At 38.2% G+C, this 19,362-nt stretch overlaps 1 protein-coding gene across 1 annotated transcript in view; it reads left to right on the plus strand.

Annotated features, from left to right (window-relative positions):
* The first annotated feature begins 9,660 nt into the window (after window positions 1–9,660).
* ITIH4 (inter-alpha-trypsin inhibitor heavy chain 4) overlaps window positions 9,661–19,362 on the plus strand; it is a 32,788-nt gene continuing 23,086 nt past the window's right edge. Inside the window, exons 1-2 of the mRNA XM_044673106.1 lie at window positions 9,661–9,738; window positions 10,641–10,801. Of these exons, the coding sequence (XP_044529041.1) occupies window positions 9,661–9,738; window positions 10,641–10,801 (239 nt within the window). The remainder of the gene's footprint in view (window positions 9,739–10,640; window positions 10,802–19,362) is intronic.

Below are 19,362 nucleotides of genomic sequence, written 5' to 3' on the forward strand. Positions count from 1 at the left end.
TATATTATTCACAATAATAAAATAAAAAGATTTTGCCTGCATCTTTAGCATCAGGCTATATTATACATAATATAATATATGATTATATCATTTATAATGTAAAATAGAATATATATTAGATTATATAATATATAATAATATATTATTCACAATAATAAAATAAAAAGATTTTGCCTGCATCTTTAGCATCAGGCTATATTATACATAATATAATATATGATTATATCATTTATCATGTAAAATAGAATATATATTAAATTATATACTATATAATAATATCTTATTCATAATAATAAAATAAAAAGCTTTTGCCTGCAACTTTAGCATCAGGCAGCAGTGGCCAACTCTTGGCAAATGATATATTTAAGAATTTAAGGCAGCATCCATGATCATTTAAAAGTTAACACGGGTGGGGGGGGAGGGAGAAGTAAAGGAGCCGTCTACAATCTCTTTGGTGCAAGGCTCTGTCCTCCAGTCGAAGCCACCCCCTGGTGTCTGTCATTAAGCACATACAACACGTAAGTCCCACCATAGATGAGAAACTGTCTGGTGATCTGGTCAGCGAGGGCATAAACCGCAACAAGTGCTCATGGCAGCTTTGGCTCATGTACATCTGATGTCACAGGACACAGAACACATCTCATACATGGTGGCTTTCAGGTTTAAGCATCCAAGAAAGTCTTTGGGATTCCTCTTATACCAATCCAAAGTGACTCTTGCTCTTCGAGACCATTTTTACTCCTGAGTAGCATACTTAGGACCCCGTGTCCACTTCTGCCTTTTTCCCAAGATCATGAAATGGGTTATTATCTCCAAAGATATGAAAGAATTCTTCATGATCTACAACTGGACCATCTCCTTCCAACGCCAAAGAAACCAGGCCAGTAGTCATTGCTGCTGCATCCAGGGTCTTGCTAATGAGTTCCCAAACCAAAGATGCCAAACATGTGGACTTGTGGCAAAACTCCCAGAGCATGGCCTTCACCAGATTAAAAAGTAATTGGGAAATATTTAACAAATAATGTAATATTTAACAAATATTTTAAAAGTCAGATTATGTTTAACCAGTTTAAAATGTAATAGGAAAAGGGGCAGTGAGGTGTCATAGCAGATAGAGCACCAGAACTGAAGCCAGGAGATGCTGGGTTCAAATTTGACCTCAGACTCTTCCTAGCTGTGTGACCCTAGGCAAGTCATTTAATCTGATTTGCCTAGCCCATGCCCTTCTGTCTTAGAGTTATCGTGAAGACGGAAAGTAAGGATTTTAAAAAATGTAATGGGGAAATAATAAAAAAAATAAATAAAAATACAATAGAACATAGATAATGTTAATATGGGGTTTTTGAAGTCAATATGCGACCAGCAGGGATCTTTATTTACAGTTTGGTAGTTCCTGTTTCTATCTGAGTTAGACCTCACTGTTCAAAGCAACTCAGTAAATTGTAGAGAAGTTGCTAACTTGCATTGAGTTTCCTCATCCAAAATTTTCTTACAATCAATGAAATCGCAGGTCCTGTCCTGCCTGTTTGCAACCTCCATGTTCTCACCAGGACTGTCTTCCATGTCTGGGTTGTGTTCCTTCTTCAGCGCTGCCTCTTAGGTATCTTGACTTTCTTCGACGCCACTTCTTTCTTGAGGTAGTTACATGGTACAGCAGACAGAGTACACTAGGTCTGGAATGAGGAAGATTTGAGTTCAAATCTAACCCCTGACACCCAGAAGTTGCATGACCCTAGGCAAGTCAACCAACCTCAGTATCCCATCAGCAAAATGGCAAAAACAATAGCATTCCAGGGGATCCAATGAGACAATGTTTACAAAATGATTTTCCAACCCCAAAGTTTTTTCAAGGCTTATTTCAGGTGCCATTTACTACACGGAGCCCTTCTAATTACTTAGTTAATATTCATTATCTTTGCAAATTACAGGTGTCTCTTCCACATAGTGGAGTTTAGGAGTGCAGCCCCCCTGTGATTTCAAAAATCGTAGCAAAGTTTTTTGGCCCTCTCTTTGTACCGGAGAAGGAGTCTGAATTTTTTTTATTTTATAAGGTGTTTACAAATAAGAGAAATTTATATATTTGTGATATTAAGAGATAAATATGTTGGTATTATCAAATACTATACATATATTTTACACATTTCTGAGTTTCTAAACTTTTTCTGTGTCATTTGCATGCCTTTATATTTCTTCTATGACTTCTGCAAAACTCTCCCAAAATTCCCATTAAATTTCTTTTGCCAACCCATGATATTTTGAAATTGAAACTGTGATGAGGTAAGTCGAGATATGGAAGAGTTACCTGTATACCTGTATACCTGTTTATTGTATTTGTTTATCTACTTACCTGTTGCCCCTCCCAGAGAATGTATGCTTCTTTTTTTTAAATCCTTATCTTCTTTCTTAGAACTAGTATTATATAATACTTAGAACTATATTACGTATATTATATATTACATATGATATGCATATCATATATACATATGATACTTAGAACTAAGTATTAGTTCCAAGACAGAAAAAGAATAAGGGCTAGGCAAGAGGGGCAAAGTGACTTTATTAGGATCACATGTAAGCATCTGATGTCAAATATGAACCCAGAACCTCCCATCTCCAGGACTGGCTCTCTATCCACTGAGTCACCTAGCTCTTGGGGACAAAAACTATTTCACTTCCTTTTTGTAGTCCTAGCACTTATCAATTGTTTCACACATAGTAAGTGCTTAACAAATAGTTAATTTATTTTTAAGCTTTAACACCAGAGGTTGCTTCTGACCAGTTGCCTAATCTTGTTGACTAAGAACCATGTGTTATCAAACATTTATTTTTAGTGTTATGAACCCCAACTCAATACCAGGGAGAATTCTGGGGGAGGGAAGAATGCCAAGATCTCTTGCCCTTTGCAGGAAGAAATGGTTGGCTCATTAGTCTGAAGGTTTAATGGAGGTCTGTCCAATCAGGTTCTTGGTTCAGCTCCTATTAGTATTTATCTGGGATCAATGTATTGATCAGAATAACTAGGGCATTCATAGTTGTTCATCATATAATATTGATTACATATAATATGTGATGATCACATCCTTCTTTTGACCTTCTCTTGGTACATGGTATGAGATATTGGTCTCTACTTAATTTCCGCCAAACTACTTTCCAGTTTTCCCAAAAATTTTTGTCATATGTTGAGTTCTTGTCCCCAAAACCCAGATCTTTGAGTTTATCAAATACTAGAACTCAATTGTCATTTACTACTGTGTATTATATGCCTTATCTATTCCACCAATTCACCATTCTTTTTTAGCCAAGATCAGATTGTTTCGATGATTGACACTTTGTAATATATTTTGAGATTTGGTACTGCTGGACCACTTTCCTTCTTATTTTTTTCATTGATTCCCTTGATATTGACTTTTTGTTCTTCCAAATGAATTTTGTTGTTATTTTTTCTAGGTCTATGAGATAATTTTTGAAAAGGTAAATTAATTTAGGTAGAATTATCATTTTTATTATATTGGTTCAGCCTATCCATGAGCAATTAATATTTTCCAGTTGTTTAGATCTGCCTTTATATGCATGAAAAATGTTTTGTAATTGTGTTCAGATAGTTACTGGGTTTGTGTTGGCAGGTAGACTCCTAAGTATTTTATAATGTCTGCAGTTATTTTAAGTGAAATTTCCTTTTCTATCTCTTCCTAATGGACTTTGTTGCTAATATATAGAAAAGCTGATGATTTATGTGGGTTTATTTTATATCCTGAAGATTTGTAAATTGTTTCAACTAGTTTTTTAGTTGATATTTTAGGATTATAATGTCTTCAAAGAGTGCTAGTTTTGTTTCTTTGTTGCCTATTCCTTAAGTCTCTTTTTTTCTTGTCTTAACCCTCTAACAAACATTTCTACTTACTTACATGGTTGAATAATAGTTGTGATAAGAGCATCCTTGCTTCATCCCTGATTTTATCAAAAGGCTTCTAGCTTATTCTATTATAGATAATACTTGCCAATAGTTTTAGATTGAGGCTACTTATCATTCTGAGGAAATTTATTCTGTTCATTCCTATGCTTTCTAGTGTTTTTAAATAGGAATGGGTGTTGTGTTTTGTCAAAAGCTTTTTCTACATCTCTGGAGATGATCATATGATTTTTATTATTTTTTTATCACTATTAACCTATTCAGCCATAGGGTTTGTCTGCAAGAGACTGTTCCCCTCACTTCACATTCACCTCCATATATGTTCCCAGTTTGTCCCTGGGTCCAGCTTATTTTCAAAGAAGTGTGTTGCCTCAATACAAATTCTGTCTTATCTCAGGAAAATATTTGGATGTAGAAGGGGAGCTATAGATTACATGCCTATTTTACTTCTCTTCTTTTATCTTGTCTAGAATCTTATCCACTCCTAGTTTTAGTCTCTTTTTTGAAAAGAATTCTCCAGGAAAGGAGGAATCTTGGTCACTTATGGACCCAAAACCACTAAATCCTGCCCTAAACATACTGTTTTTATGCCAAAGATGCCTGAGGGGTAGAATGGAGGGGAGCTAGTATTGTTCACTTTACCAAAACAAAAAAAAAAGTCCCAGTGTAGAACAAAATCCAAGAAAGGAACTAGTAATTAAAACCCATGGCCTTAATTGTCTCTATGCAAATGCCCAAAGTTTAGACAATAAACAAGGTTCTTGATGGGTGTACCATATTCAAAAGAAATGGAGTATGTAAACGGGAGTGGGTAATGGGTTAGCATTATATATAATACTACATGTAGTATTATTTTTATATGTATGTATATATATGGTGTAATAATCATGTGAGGAAATGCAGTAATCAGATGAGGGAAACATCATAGAAAATAGTTGGGTGAAGATCAAAGGAAGGAGAAACAGAAATTATTTGGTTACTAAAGAATACTGTAAGACTTGGAAAGAAAGAAGAAATAGATGAGAAGTTTGGGCAATAGATGATAAGCCCGGTACAGAGGCATGATATAGTAGCAATGAAAGACTTCATTTATTCAGACATCTACTACAACTCTGGGTCAAAAACAGAGGAGCTAATAATTTCTTGACTTGCCTTAATAATTTCATCCTTCAAAAGGTAGTATAACCAACAAGCTGAAATTATATTTTTGATCCTATTCTCACATATGATAGGACTTGGTAGCTATGATGGAAATGATGAGAACTTTGAGAAGTCATGACCATTTCTTCCTAGAACTTGTGAAAGAAAAGTAGAGGAAGTATCAGCAGTCTTATATGTACCCAAGATATTAGGAAATTTCAAATTTATTTAGATTTCAAAGGAGTTGGAGAAAAAATAAGTAGGTTCTCAAATGCTTCAAGAGAAGTCAGCCCAAGATGGATGGGAGATGCTCAAGAATAAAATTCTAAAAAAAAAAACAAAAGGAAATAATTTCAATGAAGAGGAAAATAATCTTTATCTGAAACAATTAATGTGGATGCACAAAGAACTTATCAACCAACTTTGATTTTTAATAGAAAAGTATAAAAGAAGGAAGAAAAGCTAGGTAATAGAAAAGGAATAGAGTAGCATGGCCACACTCTGTAAAATCAGGAATGTTAATGCTAGAATGAGTTAAGATTAATGAGTAAAGCTTAGGTAAACAAAAAAGATTTTTTTTCAAGCTGTATCAGTAGGAAAATGAGGACCAAAGAAGAGATGAGACCTTTCTTTGGGGTAGATAGGATGATAATAATTGGCAACTGAGAGAAGATGGAACTGCTCAGTTGTTTTGTTGGGGTTTTTTTGTTTGTTTTCTCTGCAAAAAAATAACATTCTACCCTGAAAATGACAGAATAAAAGTGATGAATGGAATTTAAGCTAAGTTCAGATATAATAATAAAGCATTATTTTTCCCAGATAAGCTATATCCTTGGGTCTTTGAGGACCCAATTAATTAGAGAAGTATAGAACAATGGTGTCAAACTCAAATAGAAATGAAAGCCACTAATACATATGAAGGATGTGAACATATGTGGACTTAATATACATATATATGTATATATGTAATCATATTTCTTGCCTTCTCAATGAGAAAGAGAGAGATGAAGGAAAGAAGAGAACTTGGAATTAAAAATAAAAACTAAATTTGAAAAATGAAATGTTATCTATGCTTTATCATTTTTCATTTATTTTTAAATATTTCCCAATTACATTTTAATATGGTTCAGACTGCACTTGGAAGTGTTGCCTCCATGTTTGATAACTCCAGTGTGGAAGGATTACATTGCTGCAGGGAGGGACCAGTTGAGATTATGTAACATAAATTTGTAATGTATTCAATGAGCATGATTTTCTCACTTTTCTCTAACTCCAAACAATGACATATGTATGAGTAAGAGCAAAAGAGGTGAATGATAGAAGTAATACAGAGTTGGGATTAGGAAAATCGTGACTGACAATATGCAAACATATTCTAGTCTGAGTCTGACTCAAGCCAGTCCATTAGTCGTTTAGGTTACCTCTTAGGAGAAAATGAGACACTCATAAGTCATTCAAGAGTTATTAAGGGGGCAGTTGGGTGGCTCAGAAGATTGAGAATCAGGCCTAGAGATGGGAGGTCCTGGGTTCAAATTTGCCTAGCCCTTGCTACTCTTCTGCCTTGGAGCCAATACACAGTATCGATTCTAAGACAGAAGATGAGATTTTTTTTAAGTATAGTGTAGAGTTGAACTGATTCACTAAGAGGTCAGGATAGGGAAGGGAAGAAAGTGCAATCAGTTCAAGGATGGTGGCTTCAGAAAGGACAGTGGGGTGGAAGGAATAGAGGTTACAATGAAAGTGAAAAAGAAAGTTGAGATCATAAAGCATAGGGAAAGAAGGAGTGATAAAAGATTATGATCAGATGGGGGGATTTAGAATTTATGAATATGGAAGCAGAAAAGAGTATGACTACAAAGGTAGAATGGATGAATAGGTTATGGGAATTGAGTAGACTGTTTTGGTTTTTGTTTGGTTTTTTTTGAGTAGGGTTTTGTTTAAGAGACCATCAATATGCTTGTTGAAATCCCCTGATGGAAAGAGTTCCCATGGAAACACTGAGAGTGAGGCACACTGAGATAGAAGGGAAGATGTCAATTGGTCAATAGGTAACAATCACCAGGATCTGGATTTGGTGATAAAATTTGAACTGAATGAACATCAGAAGAGGAGGGATTGCTGAGTTGTAGGGGGAGAAAGAGAGCCTAGGAATGGCTATGAGGATTAAATAGTAATTCAAGTTAGAAGGGGCTGGGGAAGGAGTATCAGAAAGGGATTCAGCATCTTCAGAAAAAAGTCCTTAATGAGTGCCAGAAGACTAAAGAAGTGAGAAAAGAAATTGCTAAGGATGAAAAATGTTTGTTCATTGTGGAGCAGACATTCCAAAGAGCAGAGTGGAAGGGACAGGTAGATCTGGTATGGGGGAAAAGGCTGACAGGTGTTGGAGGAAGGGAGTAGGCAGCTGAGGGTGGGACATGGGGTCTGTATATAGAGAGTAAGTATAGAGTCACTAGGACTGGGAGTATATAAGGGAATGGGAGTATGCTAGCACTTGAGAAGTGAGTCCAGGTGGAATATAAGTGATTGGAATGAGGTCTTTTGAAGGAGGTGAATTATGAAATTATTCAAATTAATCACTTAGGGGGAAGTTAGGTGGCTCAGTGGATTAAGAGCCAGACCTCCAGAGAAGAGGTCCTGGGTTCAAATTTGGCCTCAGTTACTTCCTAGCTGTGTGACCCTGGCAAGTCACTTATCCTCAATTGCCTAGCCCTTGCTGCTCTTCTGCCCTGGAACCAATACACAACATTGATTCTAAGATGGAAATTAAAGGTTCTTTTTTTTTAGTACTTCCTCAAAATCCAGTCTCATGGAATGTGGTAATATTGTATCTTGGGAGGCCAACCTCATAGTAGGCAGTGGCCTATGGACAGGATATGGTAGTGCAAGGTGAATTGGCTCAGGATTGTGATAGAAACCTGAATAAAGGCTAGCAGCCAAAGCGTAGTTCCAGGAATGGCTGAAGAAAAGCTAGAAAAGCCCCTGGGGTGAAGATTGATGTTGGGAATCAGGAGGGAGGACCAGTTTTGTACCTGGGATAGCCCCTGGAGAAAGCCCCAGAGCAAAGCTAGAAGAGGGGACGCAATTGGACGTGCATCCCATGAAAATACCTGGGACTGTTGTGACTCAGAGCCATTGGAAATTTGGGGAGAATCTAACTACACAGATAATGACTATATATAGTCTAGCTTTCAGAAATTAAAAATTGAAGCCATAGGGCATACTCACCATAAACTAGAATGAGATCTTTGACAGAGACTCAAGTAGCTGGGCTAAGAAGTTCTGTTGGAGAAAATTAACTGTTTATCTGGGAACATTTCTTACCTTTTTATAAAGAGCTTGATTCCTATGGCAAAGAATCTCCTAAAAATGGGAGGCTATAACCAAGCCTTTGATGAGAATAACATTTTTCTTAGGGGAAAAAATCAAAGAAAGTGCTTTGTTCTGTTGTGTTTCTAAGGAGGCTGTTGCTAGTCCTCTGGTAGAAGAGCAGGCTGCTCATTTTTAAAAAGAACTTTAAAAAAAGACTTGAAGACTTGGAACTTTGAACTAAAAAAAAAGTGCAGCATAATCCACTCTTTCCTTAAGGATGGCATCTCATTAATGAAAGGACTGTAACTAAAGTTAGAAACTAGAAGCAGAGTTCGGCAGGCAGGTGTCCAGTGGGGCTGTGCACAGCACTGTGAGATACATTACATAGTCATTAGAAACTCAGGCACAAGTTTCATATACAGTGAAGTAGCATCTGGTGGAGAGACAACACACCCAGAGGAAAAAAAAGACATCAATGGCTCTACTCTATCAGAGGTGAGAATTACCCCCCCAAAAGGGCAAACTGGCTACAAATATTCCCTATTTCCTAAGTATGTCCTTCGCTGTATATGTTCCTTATATCTTCTCATTGATGTTTTGCATATTTATGGAAAATACTTTTTAATTAATTCTTGTTCCATATTACTATATATTTTATTACTGTGTTATTCATTAAATGCCTTTGCTTTAAACTAATTGTGTCTTTTGGCTGACAATTAAATGGAACTACATTGGTGGGGGCTTCTGATATATGATTTTTGGAGATATAGACCCACATAATACTTCAAACCTAAGCTAGATCTCCTCTGGGGGACCTGCCTTGGAAGTTGGGAGCTGCCCCTAAATGCTACAAATATTTTTGTATTGAGTTGAATCGACCTTGACATTATTCCCTTTTGAATATGTTTCAAGCCCAGTATTCCTCTTTCTCTACATCACTCTCTCCCATCCCTGTGTGACCTAGTCAAAGTGATGGAGTTAAGAAAGAGGCCTGTGACCCAGAGAACATGACTGAGAACAGGAAGGTCAATGGGTTTGACCATCGTCAGTGCAGAAAAGTCTGCCTTCCTGCTGGGGGAGGAAGGGAAGGTATTTCTCAATAGATCAAAGGCTCTCTGGGAGGTGGAACCTGGCAATTTATCCTGAACTATTGTATTTGGTTAGTAAATATCTACCACTTTGGGACCAGCTTCCTAGAATCTACCCCCAAGGGTTAGAGAGGGGACCAGGTAAAGGAAGGGAGAGTTACTAATTCATAGAAGCTTCTAAATTCTGGCCCCTCCTATCCCTACACAACCAGGATGGAGGCTCTAACCCATAACCTGCTACTGACCATTCTCCTTCTGCTGGCCTCCCTCAGCCCCATTGCTGCCCAGGAGGTACTTGTCTGTGTTCATGAGTATGTATGATGGCATATTTGTGAGCTTCTACTGGTACAAATGTTTGGATGTGTGTTTGTATGGCTGTGTGCCTATATGGGAATAGGAGGGTATCAGTGTGTGCATTGCTGTATTTATCTGGAGGAGCATTTGGGTTCTGGAAGGGGGGTCTAGAAAGGGTATCCCAGGGATCTGAAAATGAGTGTAATAGGGGGAATTAATGGTAGTGGTGGTTGTGTGTATGGTGATAGTGGCAGAGGGTGGGTGGGGGGCTTAAATATCCCAGAAATTTGGTGATATGTCTCTACAGAAGCCCAGAACAAGATTGCCTTAGACCTTGGATCACTGAGGGAAATCTGTCCTAGGGAAATGGAGCAGCTCTACCATAAACCCTGGACACTTGACCTGAGCTTGGCTTCCCTATTCAGAGAATGGTACTTCACAAGGGCAGAAAGGGAAGAAGTCTTGTTTTCAAAGGCTTTGTGCTCATTCCCAAAACATTTTTAACCTACATCTATCTGTACTACCATTAGCCTTTGATGAGAGACTAGCAGAGGTTTCATTCACCCCTTTTTCAAGAATAAGAGATCAAGACTCAGAAAATGAAAAGACTTGGCCCAAATTGCCAAATAAGTCAGCATAGCCGGGACTAGAACCTAAATATCTTAATGCAGCTCAAACTTTTCACTTTTTCCCTATTCCTAGATTGTGTCCTTAGTAATGGAAATGGGCTAAACTGAACTATCTGTTACCTCATGCCCATAGTAACTAACTGATTTGTAATTGGCTGGGCAGAGTCAAGAAATTATCTGCTTTAGGGGAAGAACTGAGAACTAGCAGAGAAGAGACTATCAAAAATGATTCTACTGTTTCTCCTTCTTCTGGTATTATTCATACCCTAGGATGGCATCGAAATCTACAGTTTCACCATGGACACCAGGATCATATCACGATTTTCCCGCACCACCATCACCAGCATTGTGGTCAATAGGGCTAAAAAAGCCCAACAGGCCACCTTCCAGGTGGAGATGCCCCCAAAAGCCTTCATTACCAACTTCTCCATGTAGGTACTAATTCTCAACAATCTCCAATTCCTTTCATTCTACAACATTCTCTATTCCCCAAATCCCCTGTAAAAAAAATATTAAGAACAAGGCTTATGGCCTGGTTCAGAAACACTAATGTTCAGAATATGGATAATGAACAAAGTGAATTTGACATTTTAGCACAAGAAATAAATCATATGACTGAGATGGTGGGATAAGATTCATGACTAGAGTGTTGTATGGCAACACCAAACCTAATATTTAAAAAATTAATCTGAGAATCTGTATCTGTATGGAAATCCTTGGACCCAAGAAAGAAATTTAGATATAGAAATTTAGATTAGGACAAATGGAAAGAGAAATAGGAGAGCTATCTCTCTACAGGAATATAGTACAAGCTTTCTGGCCAGAGGGAAGGCATAGATGATACTTTTCTAATAGTAATAGATTCCAATAGTAATTTAATTTTATTTAGAATATTGTTCTTACAACAATTGTTAGAGATATTCATTGCAAATATTGCTATTGATACTCTGACTTTGCAGCTAAAGAAACAAAGTTTTAGAGAAATTAAATTATATTCACAAGGTTATGTAACAATAAAGTGTCCAGAGTGACCTTGAACACACATTTTCTAAATACATATTGGTGCTCTTTCTGTTTCATCAGGCTGCCTACAGATCATGAAACTGGTACAGATGCAAGATAGAATAATAATAGGGAATGCCATCTATCTAGATATCTGTTGGAGGTCTTTCTGCCTAAAAAATTATCTGAGAAACTTATTTGCCTGGTTAAAATTTTAGTCTCTGTGTTCTGAACAAATTTCTATCAATGACATATATGAAGACATAGAGGATTGTTTAGTGACTTTGCAGATGCTATAAAGGTGAGATAAGTGGGTAATATATTGGACAACAGAAAAATCAAGCTTCCAAATGATCATGACTGACCAGAAAAATGAGAATGAGTTGAAACCAGCAGTTAAAATATTAACAGAGATAGATTCTAATAGAAATAGAACAGGAATAAACATGCCTTGGAACTTGAGTTAAAAGAAGTGTCTGTACATGTACAAGAGTCTGGGAGTCTAAGTGGACTGTAAGTTTAATAAAAATTAATATAGCAGTCAAAATATCAACACAATTTGAGGCAGTATTAAGAGAGGCATTGGGTACAATGAAGGAAATAATATTTCTACCTTCTGTTTTGGTCAGGTCACATCTGGAATATTGTATTTATTTCTGGGCACCCTATTTTGGTGAGAGGACATTGACAATCTGGAGTAGAGGCAAAGGACCAAGAAAGCTCCTAGATTTGGAAATCAGGACAGAGGAAAATATGTTGAAGGAATCGTAATGTTTAGCCTGGAGAAGTGAAGAGTTAGAACAATATGACAGTTGGCTTTGGGTCATTGAAGGGATATTATAAGTAAGATATACCTGGCTTGGTCTAGTCAATGATGGTGAAACTTTTAGAGATGGAGTGCTGGTTCCTGTACCCCTCCAGACTGAATACTGTGCCTACCCCCCAAGACCAAGTGCTTCTCCCTCAACCCTCACCTTGCTTCCAGCCCCCACCTTGCCCCAGACATGGAGGGAAGAAGTGCTCCCATTGGGCTGCTGAGCAGAGGGGCAGGTGATGAGAGGGGTGTGCAGAGAGGGAAAGGAAAGAGGTCCAAGTGCTCTGCTCCCTTCCAGTTCTGCTTCCCTCTAGCTATGTGCCACATTAATGGGCTGTGCTACCCTCAAACCTAGCTCCTCTCCAATCACACTATGGAAATCAACTTCACCACAGATTTAATAGGTTGCCATATATGTCACATCCTCATGTAGCATGTGAGCCCCACCATCACCCCACCTTACCCCAGACAGGAGAGGGAAGAAGTGCTCCCACTGGGCTGCTAGGCAGAGTGGGGAGAGTGAAGTGAGGAATATCCTCAAGAAAATGGATTGAGGGAGAGGAACAGCTCTGTCCGAGTCCCTCTGGTTTTCTAGTAATGAACTCTGGGGGACAATTGCAGGCATGCCCACAGAGAGGACTCTGTGTGTCCTTTTGGCACACGTGCCATAGTTTTGTCACCACTGGTCTATGTGATTCTATGGGGTTAAATTAAGGAACGTAGATTGAAATTTACAAGAAACCCTCAACAGGGAGGAGAATTTTCTGCCAATCAGAGCATTTCCAGCAGTGGAATGAGCTCTCTCTAGTGGCAGTAAGTTCTCCATCATTGAAAGTAGTCAAGAAGAGGCTGAATGAATACCTTTCAGGAATCTCTCCTTTTATCCTTATCCAAATGCTATCAACCCAAGTTTCTCCTCTCAGTTCAGGAATTTTCATCCTCATAGATGTAGAGTTCACTCTTATATGGAGTAAAAGATTAAACTCTAGTAGCCGATTTCCTTAAAACTTTTTATATATCATTTTGTTTTCATATCTCCTTTATTTCCCAATATATTTCCCATCCCAACCCAGAGAGGCATCCCTTATAACAAATAAAGAAAGAGAAAAAGGTTCAACAAACCTAACCAACTCCAGTAACCAATTTGGTGTTAGATGCAGATCCCCAGGCATAGTCCTTCAATTTTGCAAAGAAAGAAGGCAGGTGCATTCTAACATCTCTTATTCAATTTTAAGTTTAGTTATTATAATCCCACAGAATTCAGTTTACTTTTGTTCTTCCCTTTTGCATTGTTTTAGTCGTTGTTATTGTTTACTTGATTCTGCTGGATTTGTATCTATTCATTTAAGTTTTCTTGCACTTTTCTGTATTTTTCATATTCATCATTTCTTATAACACAGTAATATTCCATGTACTCAACTTGTTGGCCATTCCCCAAATAATGGATAGTTACATACTTCCACTTCTTTGCTATTATAAAAATGCTTCTATAACTATTTTAGTTGTATAGGTCCTTTGTTTCTATTTTTATCTCCTTGGAGTACATGCCTAGGATAGAACCTCTGAGTCAAAGCGCATAGCCATTTTAGTCACTTAACATAATTCCAGCTTGTTTTTCTTGTGCCAGATCTTGATCAATGTTTTTAAAGTATCTATTCTGTACAGGTTTCTGTTCTAGAGGCTGAGGAAATAGAACTCAGGTGATCCTGCCCACAGGGAGCTTACATGACACATACTTGGGCTTGTCCTAGGATATTAGTGGTATGAGTGAGAAGGAAAGAATGAGAGATAGATATTTCAAGGTAGACTAAATGAGGCTTAGTAACAAATAGACTATGAGAAGTGAGAGAACACTTAAAGATAATCCCAAAGTTACAAATATAAGCAGCTGAGTAAATGGTAAGCAGAGAAAAATGATGAATGACAAGGAGGAGCAGGTGTGGGAGGGAAAATAGTGAGCTCAGTATAGGGACATTATGAACTTGAGGTGTAGATGGGACATGCAGGTAGAGATGGCCTTAAGGGAGATGGAGATGAGGATCAATAGAGTGGTCAGGGCTGCAGATCTGGTCTGAGCATCATCCACATAGTAGTGGTGATTCAAGCCCTTTGAGTAAATGAGATTGACAAGGAGAAGGAAGAGAACCAAGGATAGATAATACCCTCAGGAAGCAATCGTGTTGGAAATCATTGAGTCCATCCTCCTACCTTACTTCCAAACAGATGTCTCATTTGTTCAAGAAGAAAATGGGTGGGGTGGGGATAGCTAGGTGGCTTTGTGGATAGAGAGCCAAGCCAAGAGATAGGAGGACCTGGGTTCAAATTTGGTCTCAGACACTTCCTAATTATATGGCTTTAGGCAAGTCACTTAACCGTCATTGTCCAGCCCTTACTATTCTTCTTCCTTGGAACCAATGCACAGTTTTGATTCTAAGACAGAAGTTAAGGGTTTGTTTGCTTTAAAAAAAAAAGAACATGGGAAGTCAGGGAAATAGATAGCAAAAGAGTAGTTAAAGAGGTGGTAGGGCAACCAAGAATATGACATCTCTGAAGGCAAAGGAAGAGAAATGATCCAGGGAAAGTGTCTGAGGTCCCTTTCTCCTCTAGAATTCTATTGTTGCCTCCCTATTTGGGCTACTCCTTTCTCCAAGATTTCCTTTCTCTTTCTGCGTCAAGCCCTTTACCACTTTCTCCTTTCTGAAGATAGTCAACTAGAATTTATGAAGCTCTTACTATGTGCCAGGAACTATACTAATTGCTGAAGATACAGAGAATGTCAAAATCAGTCCCTACTCTCAAGGAATTCACCATCTAATGGGAAAGACAGTATGTAAACATGCACATTTAAGATGTAGAGTTGATGGAAAGCAATAGCATGTGGAAGTGATTAGCTGTCATCAAGGGGCGCCAGCAAAGGCTTCTTATAGAAGGTAGATTTTAGGTGAGACTTGGAGAAAGTCAGAGAAAAGAAGAGGGAGAGCATTCAAAGCCAGTGAAACTACGTGGAGTTAGGAGATGGAGTGCCTTGTGCAAGGAAGTCGGTGACATTGGACCTGTAGAGTATGTGAGGAGAAGCAAGGTGAAAGAAGACTAGAAAGGTGGAGAAGGGATCAAGCTATGAAAGGCTTTAAAAGCCAAATGGTAAGGGGTACAGCAGCTAGATGGTTCAATGGATAGAGAGTCAGGAATGGAGATGAAAGGTCCTGGGTTCAAATCTGACCTCACATGTTTCATGGCTGTGTGGCCCTGGCCAAATTGCCTAATCCCAATTGTCTAGCCTTTACTGCCTTTCTTTCTTGGAAACAATTTTTAGCATCAACCCAAGATAGAAGGTGAAGGTTTTTTTAAATAGCCAGACAGGGTTTTTTTTAATATCCTGGAGGTAATAGGGAGCCAGTAGGACTTTTCAGTGTAGGTGTGTGTGATATGGTCAAACCTGGACTTTAAGAAGATCAATTTCACATCTGAGAGAAGGATGGACTACAGTGAGGGGAAGAAACTAGAGGCAAGACCAACATGAAGGTATTGTTAGAGTTCAGGCATGCAGTAATGAGAGTTCGCATCAAGATGGTAGTTCCATAAAAAGAGAGAAAGGTCTGTAATATGAGAGATGCTGCAAATGCAGATTTGACAGTATTTAGAAAATGATTGGAATAGGTAGGAAAGAATGAAGAGTTGAGGGTGACAGCAAGGTTGCAAGCCTGGATGACTGGGTGAATAGTATTACCTTTAACAGCAATAGCAGGAGGTTTGGAGGGAAAGATCATGAGTTCAATTTTGGACATGTTCATTTTAAGCAATTTATTGGTCATCTAGTTTGATAAATCCAGTAGACTCTTGGAATTTAGAGACTAGAAGTCAGAAGAGATGTTAGATGAATCTGGGAATCATTGAAGTAAAAATTGAATCCATAGAAATTGATGGGCTCACTAAGCAAAACTGTATAGAAAGAGAAGAGAGGTCAGGACAGAGTCTTGGGGGACACTCAAAGTTAGTGGGCATGACTTGCTTAAGATACAGCAAAGGAGCCTTGAGAAGGAGTAGTCAGACAAGTAGGAAGAAAACCAGGAGGGAAAAGAGAAAACCTAGAGAAAAGAGAGTATCATCCCAAGCTTTTTACTGGTGGGGGTGGAAAGAGTTAAGAGAGAGGAGAGGAGGAGATAAGGAGACAGTGAGGGATAGAAAAGAGTATTTCTCATCCTGCCTAGAACAGAGGGTCTTCCCTCTCTTCCTCTTCTCCCCTTTCCTGTCCTTGAACTGGTTCCAGATAACATTTTGTAATGTTTACAGTGAGGTAGAGAACTCTTTGTCCATCCTTCCCTGCCTGACTGCCAGGGTCACAGTAGGAAATGGGGGCAGGTACATATACCTGGTACATATGACAGGTATGGTTTTACTGTTTTGGGTATTGAAGATAAGATAGCATAAGCACTGACTGGATGACTAAGACTCAATTAATCTCCATTGGTTTAGGACCTGGTACATATTACAAGAATTGTCAAAGAGAGAGGGTGGGAGAACATTGTCAAGAATCATCTGAAGGAAGGATGAAGATGGGAGATGAAATTTAGGGAAGTGAGTCCCCTGGCCAGAATGGGCCAAATGGCATTCTAGCTTAGAGATAGGAGGCTGAATTAACTTCTGGATTTCCTTTTAATGTTCTCTGAAGCAAAGATCCCTGATTCTATGCCTAGGCTAGAGGAGGAAGGAATAGGAGCCATTTTAAGACCCTCATTCTGCTGCTGCCAGAGTATATCAGCCTCTCTCTGGAGTGGGCAATACTTTAGTCTATTTAAAAATGAGACCAAATTCTTGCCTCTGACCTAACCCAGCAGACTGTTAACCAAATGGACCATTCTGGCCATGCCATGGTATATGGTGTATGCTAGTTGGAGCCTTGCCCTCTTTATGGAGACTTGAGAAGATCTCAAAGCCTGATTATGCCTCTTTTAAATTTTTATTTTATATTTTTCCAGATTGCATGTCAATACAATTTTAATAATTTTTCTGACATTTTGTGATCCATGTTCTCTCCCTTCTATTTTCTCTCCTCTCCCTGAGATGGCAGGTAACATGATATAGGTTATACATGCAATATGTATTTCCATGTTCATCATGTTGTGAAAGAAGACACATATCACTCAAAGAAAAAATATGCTTCAATCTTCATTTAGACCCAACAGTTCCTTCTCTGGTAGTGGATAACTTTTTTGCCATGAGTCCCTTGGAATTGTCTTGGATCCTTGCATTGCTGATGATAGTTAAGTTTTTCACAGTTGATCATCATACATTATTGTGTTACTGTGTACAATGTTCTGGTTCTGCTCACTTCACTTTGCATCATTTCATATAAGTCTTTACAGGTTTTTTATGATCATCCTGTTCATAATTTCTTATGGAACAATGGTATCCCATGATGAAATATCCTACAACTTATTCAGCCATTCCCCAATTGATGAACCTCCCTTTAGTTTCTAGTTTTATTTTGCCACCCACAAAAAAGAACTGCCACAAATATCTTTGATGAGTAGGTCCTTTTCCCTTCTCTTTGATCTCTTTTGACCAAGTAGTGGTATTGCTGGGTCAAAAAGTATGCACAGTTTTATGGCCCCTTGATCATGATTCCAAATTGCTCTGTTCGGTTCAAAGCTCCACCAACAGTGTATTAGTGTTCCAATTTTCCCACATCTCCCCCAACATTTATCATTTTCCTTTTTTGCCATATTAGACAATCTGATAGGTGTTAGATGGTACTTCAGAGTTGTTTTCATTTGCAATCCTCTAGTGAATAGTTGCATTTTATATGACTAAAGATAGATTTAATTTCTTCATCTGAAAACTACCTCTTCATGTCTTTTGACCATTTCTGATTATGTCTCATCTTAGCTTGTTGTGCAATCCTAGAGTCCTAAAGCTTTTCTATGCCTGGGACCATTGTCTCCTGAGGCAGGAAATCAGAGAAATACTTATCCTGAATTAAAAACCCCACAGTAAAGATGCAGCTGAAGGGGGCCTAGATTTTCTTGAACCTCCAGCTTAGCACTCAGTGGAGATCTAGGCTCTGAAACTGTATTTTTGGAGCCAAAAGAAAGCAGAGAGACTTGGCTCCAACAATCTCATTTTACAGATGACGAGACTGAGGGTAAGAGAATGCAAAGGACTTTTTTTTTGGTTCTAAGATGAATGTTTATATAAAATAATATTTATCTTTATTTTATAAACATACACCTGTCCCTTTCAAATGAAGGAAAACACACACACACAATACTGCAAAGGAGCAAAAAAAAGTGCCCAAGAAGGTAATAGCAAAGCTAGGAGGAGACACCTTGTCCTCCACCACCTAGGCCCCAGTTAAACTATAACCAGGTATTAGGAGGGAGTAACCAGGGAGAAGAGAAGATAGGTATAGACTCCACCATGTCTTAAAACTAGTCTCATTGTAGCCACTCTCTTTCTGTTTTTTATAATCCATATTTTTATCATTCCCTGGAGCTATCAAATCCTATGACTAGATTTATATCTATTTGTATTATCATTTGCATACCAATAATTATCCTATACTCGTAGGGCTATAGAACCAGAGCTGGAAGATACCTTAGAGTCTAATCTAATTTTACAGATGAGGAAACTGAGGCTCCCCAAAAGTGAAACAAACAACAAGTTTGTTATTGTTCCATCATTTTAAGTCATGCCCGATTATTCATGATCCCACTGGGGTTTTCTTGGCAAAGGTCCTGGGGTGGCTTGCCATTTCTTTCTCCAACTCATTTTGCAGATGAGAAAATTGAGGCAAATGGCTTGCTTGGCTACAGTCATATAGTTAGTAAATGGCTAAGGTTAGATTAGAACTGAAGAAGATAAGTCTTCTTGACTCCAGTGCACTATGGTGCACTTGGTGCCACTTAGCTGTCTTTTCTCCCAGTTACACAGATAAGTGGCAGAGCTGGGATTTGAACTGAGGTCCTCTCAATCCAAATCTAGTGGTCTTTCTTTTGTAGCATACTAATTCCATCTCTGGTAAGGAGAGGTACTATGGCAGTAAGCTGTTTGCATTCCTATGGAAGTTATCCAAAGACTTCTTGATTAATCCAAATATTGGACTATCAGATTTCAGCATATAAATAGGTTTAGCAGCATCCCCAAATTGTCATTTTGTTTCTCCTCTCTGTTCCTTTG

The sequence above is a fragment of the Gracilinanus agilis genome, chromosome 1, assembly GCF_016433145.1.
Source record: "Gracilinanus agilis isolate LMUSP501 chromosome 1, AgileGrace, whole genome shotgun sequence".
NCBI classification, from domain to species: Eukaryota; Metazoa; Chordata; class Mammalia; order Didelphimorphia; family Didelphidae; genus Gracilinanus; species Gracilinanus agilis.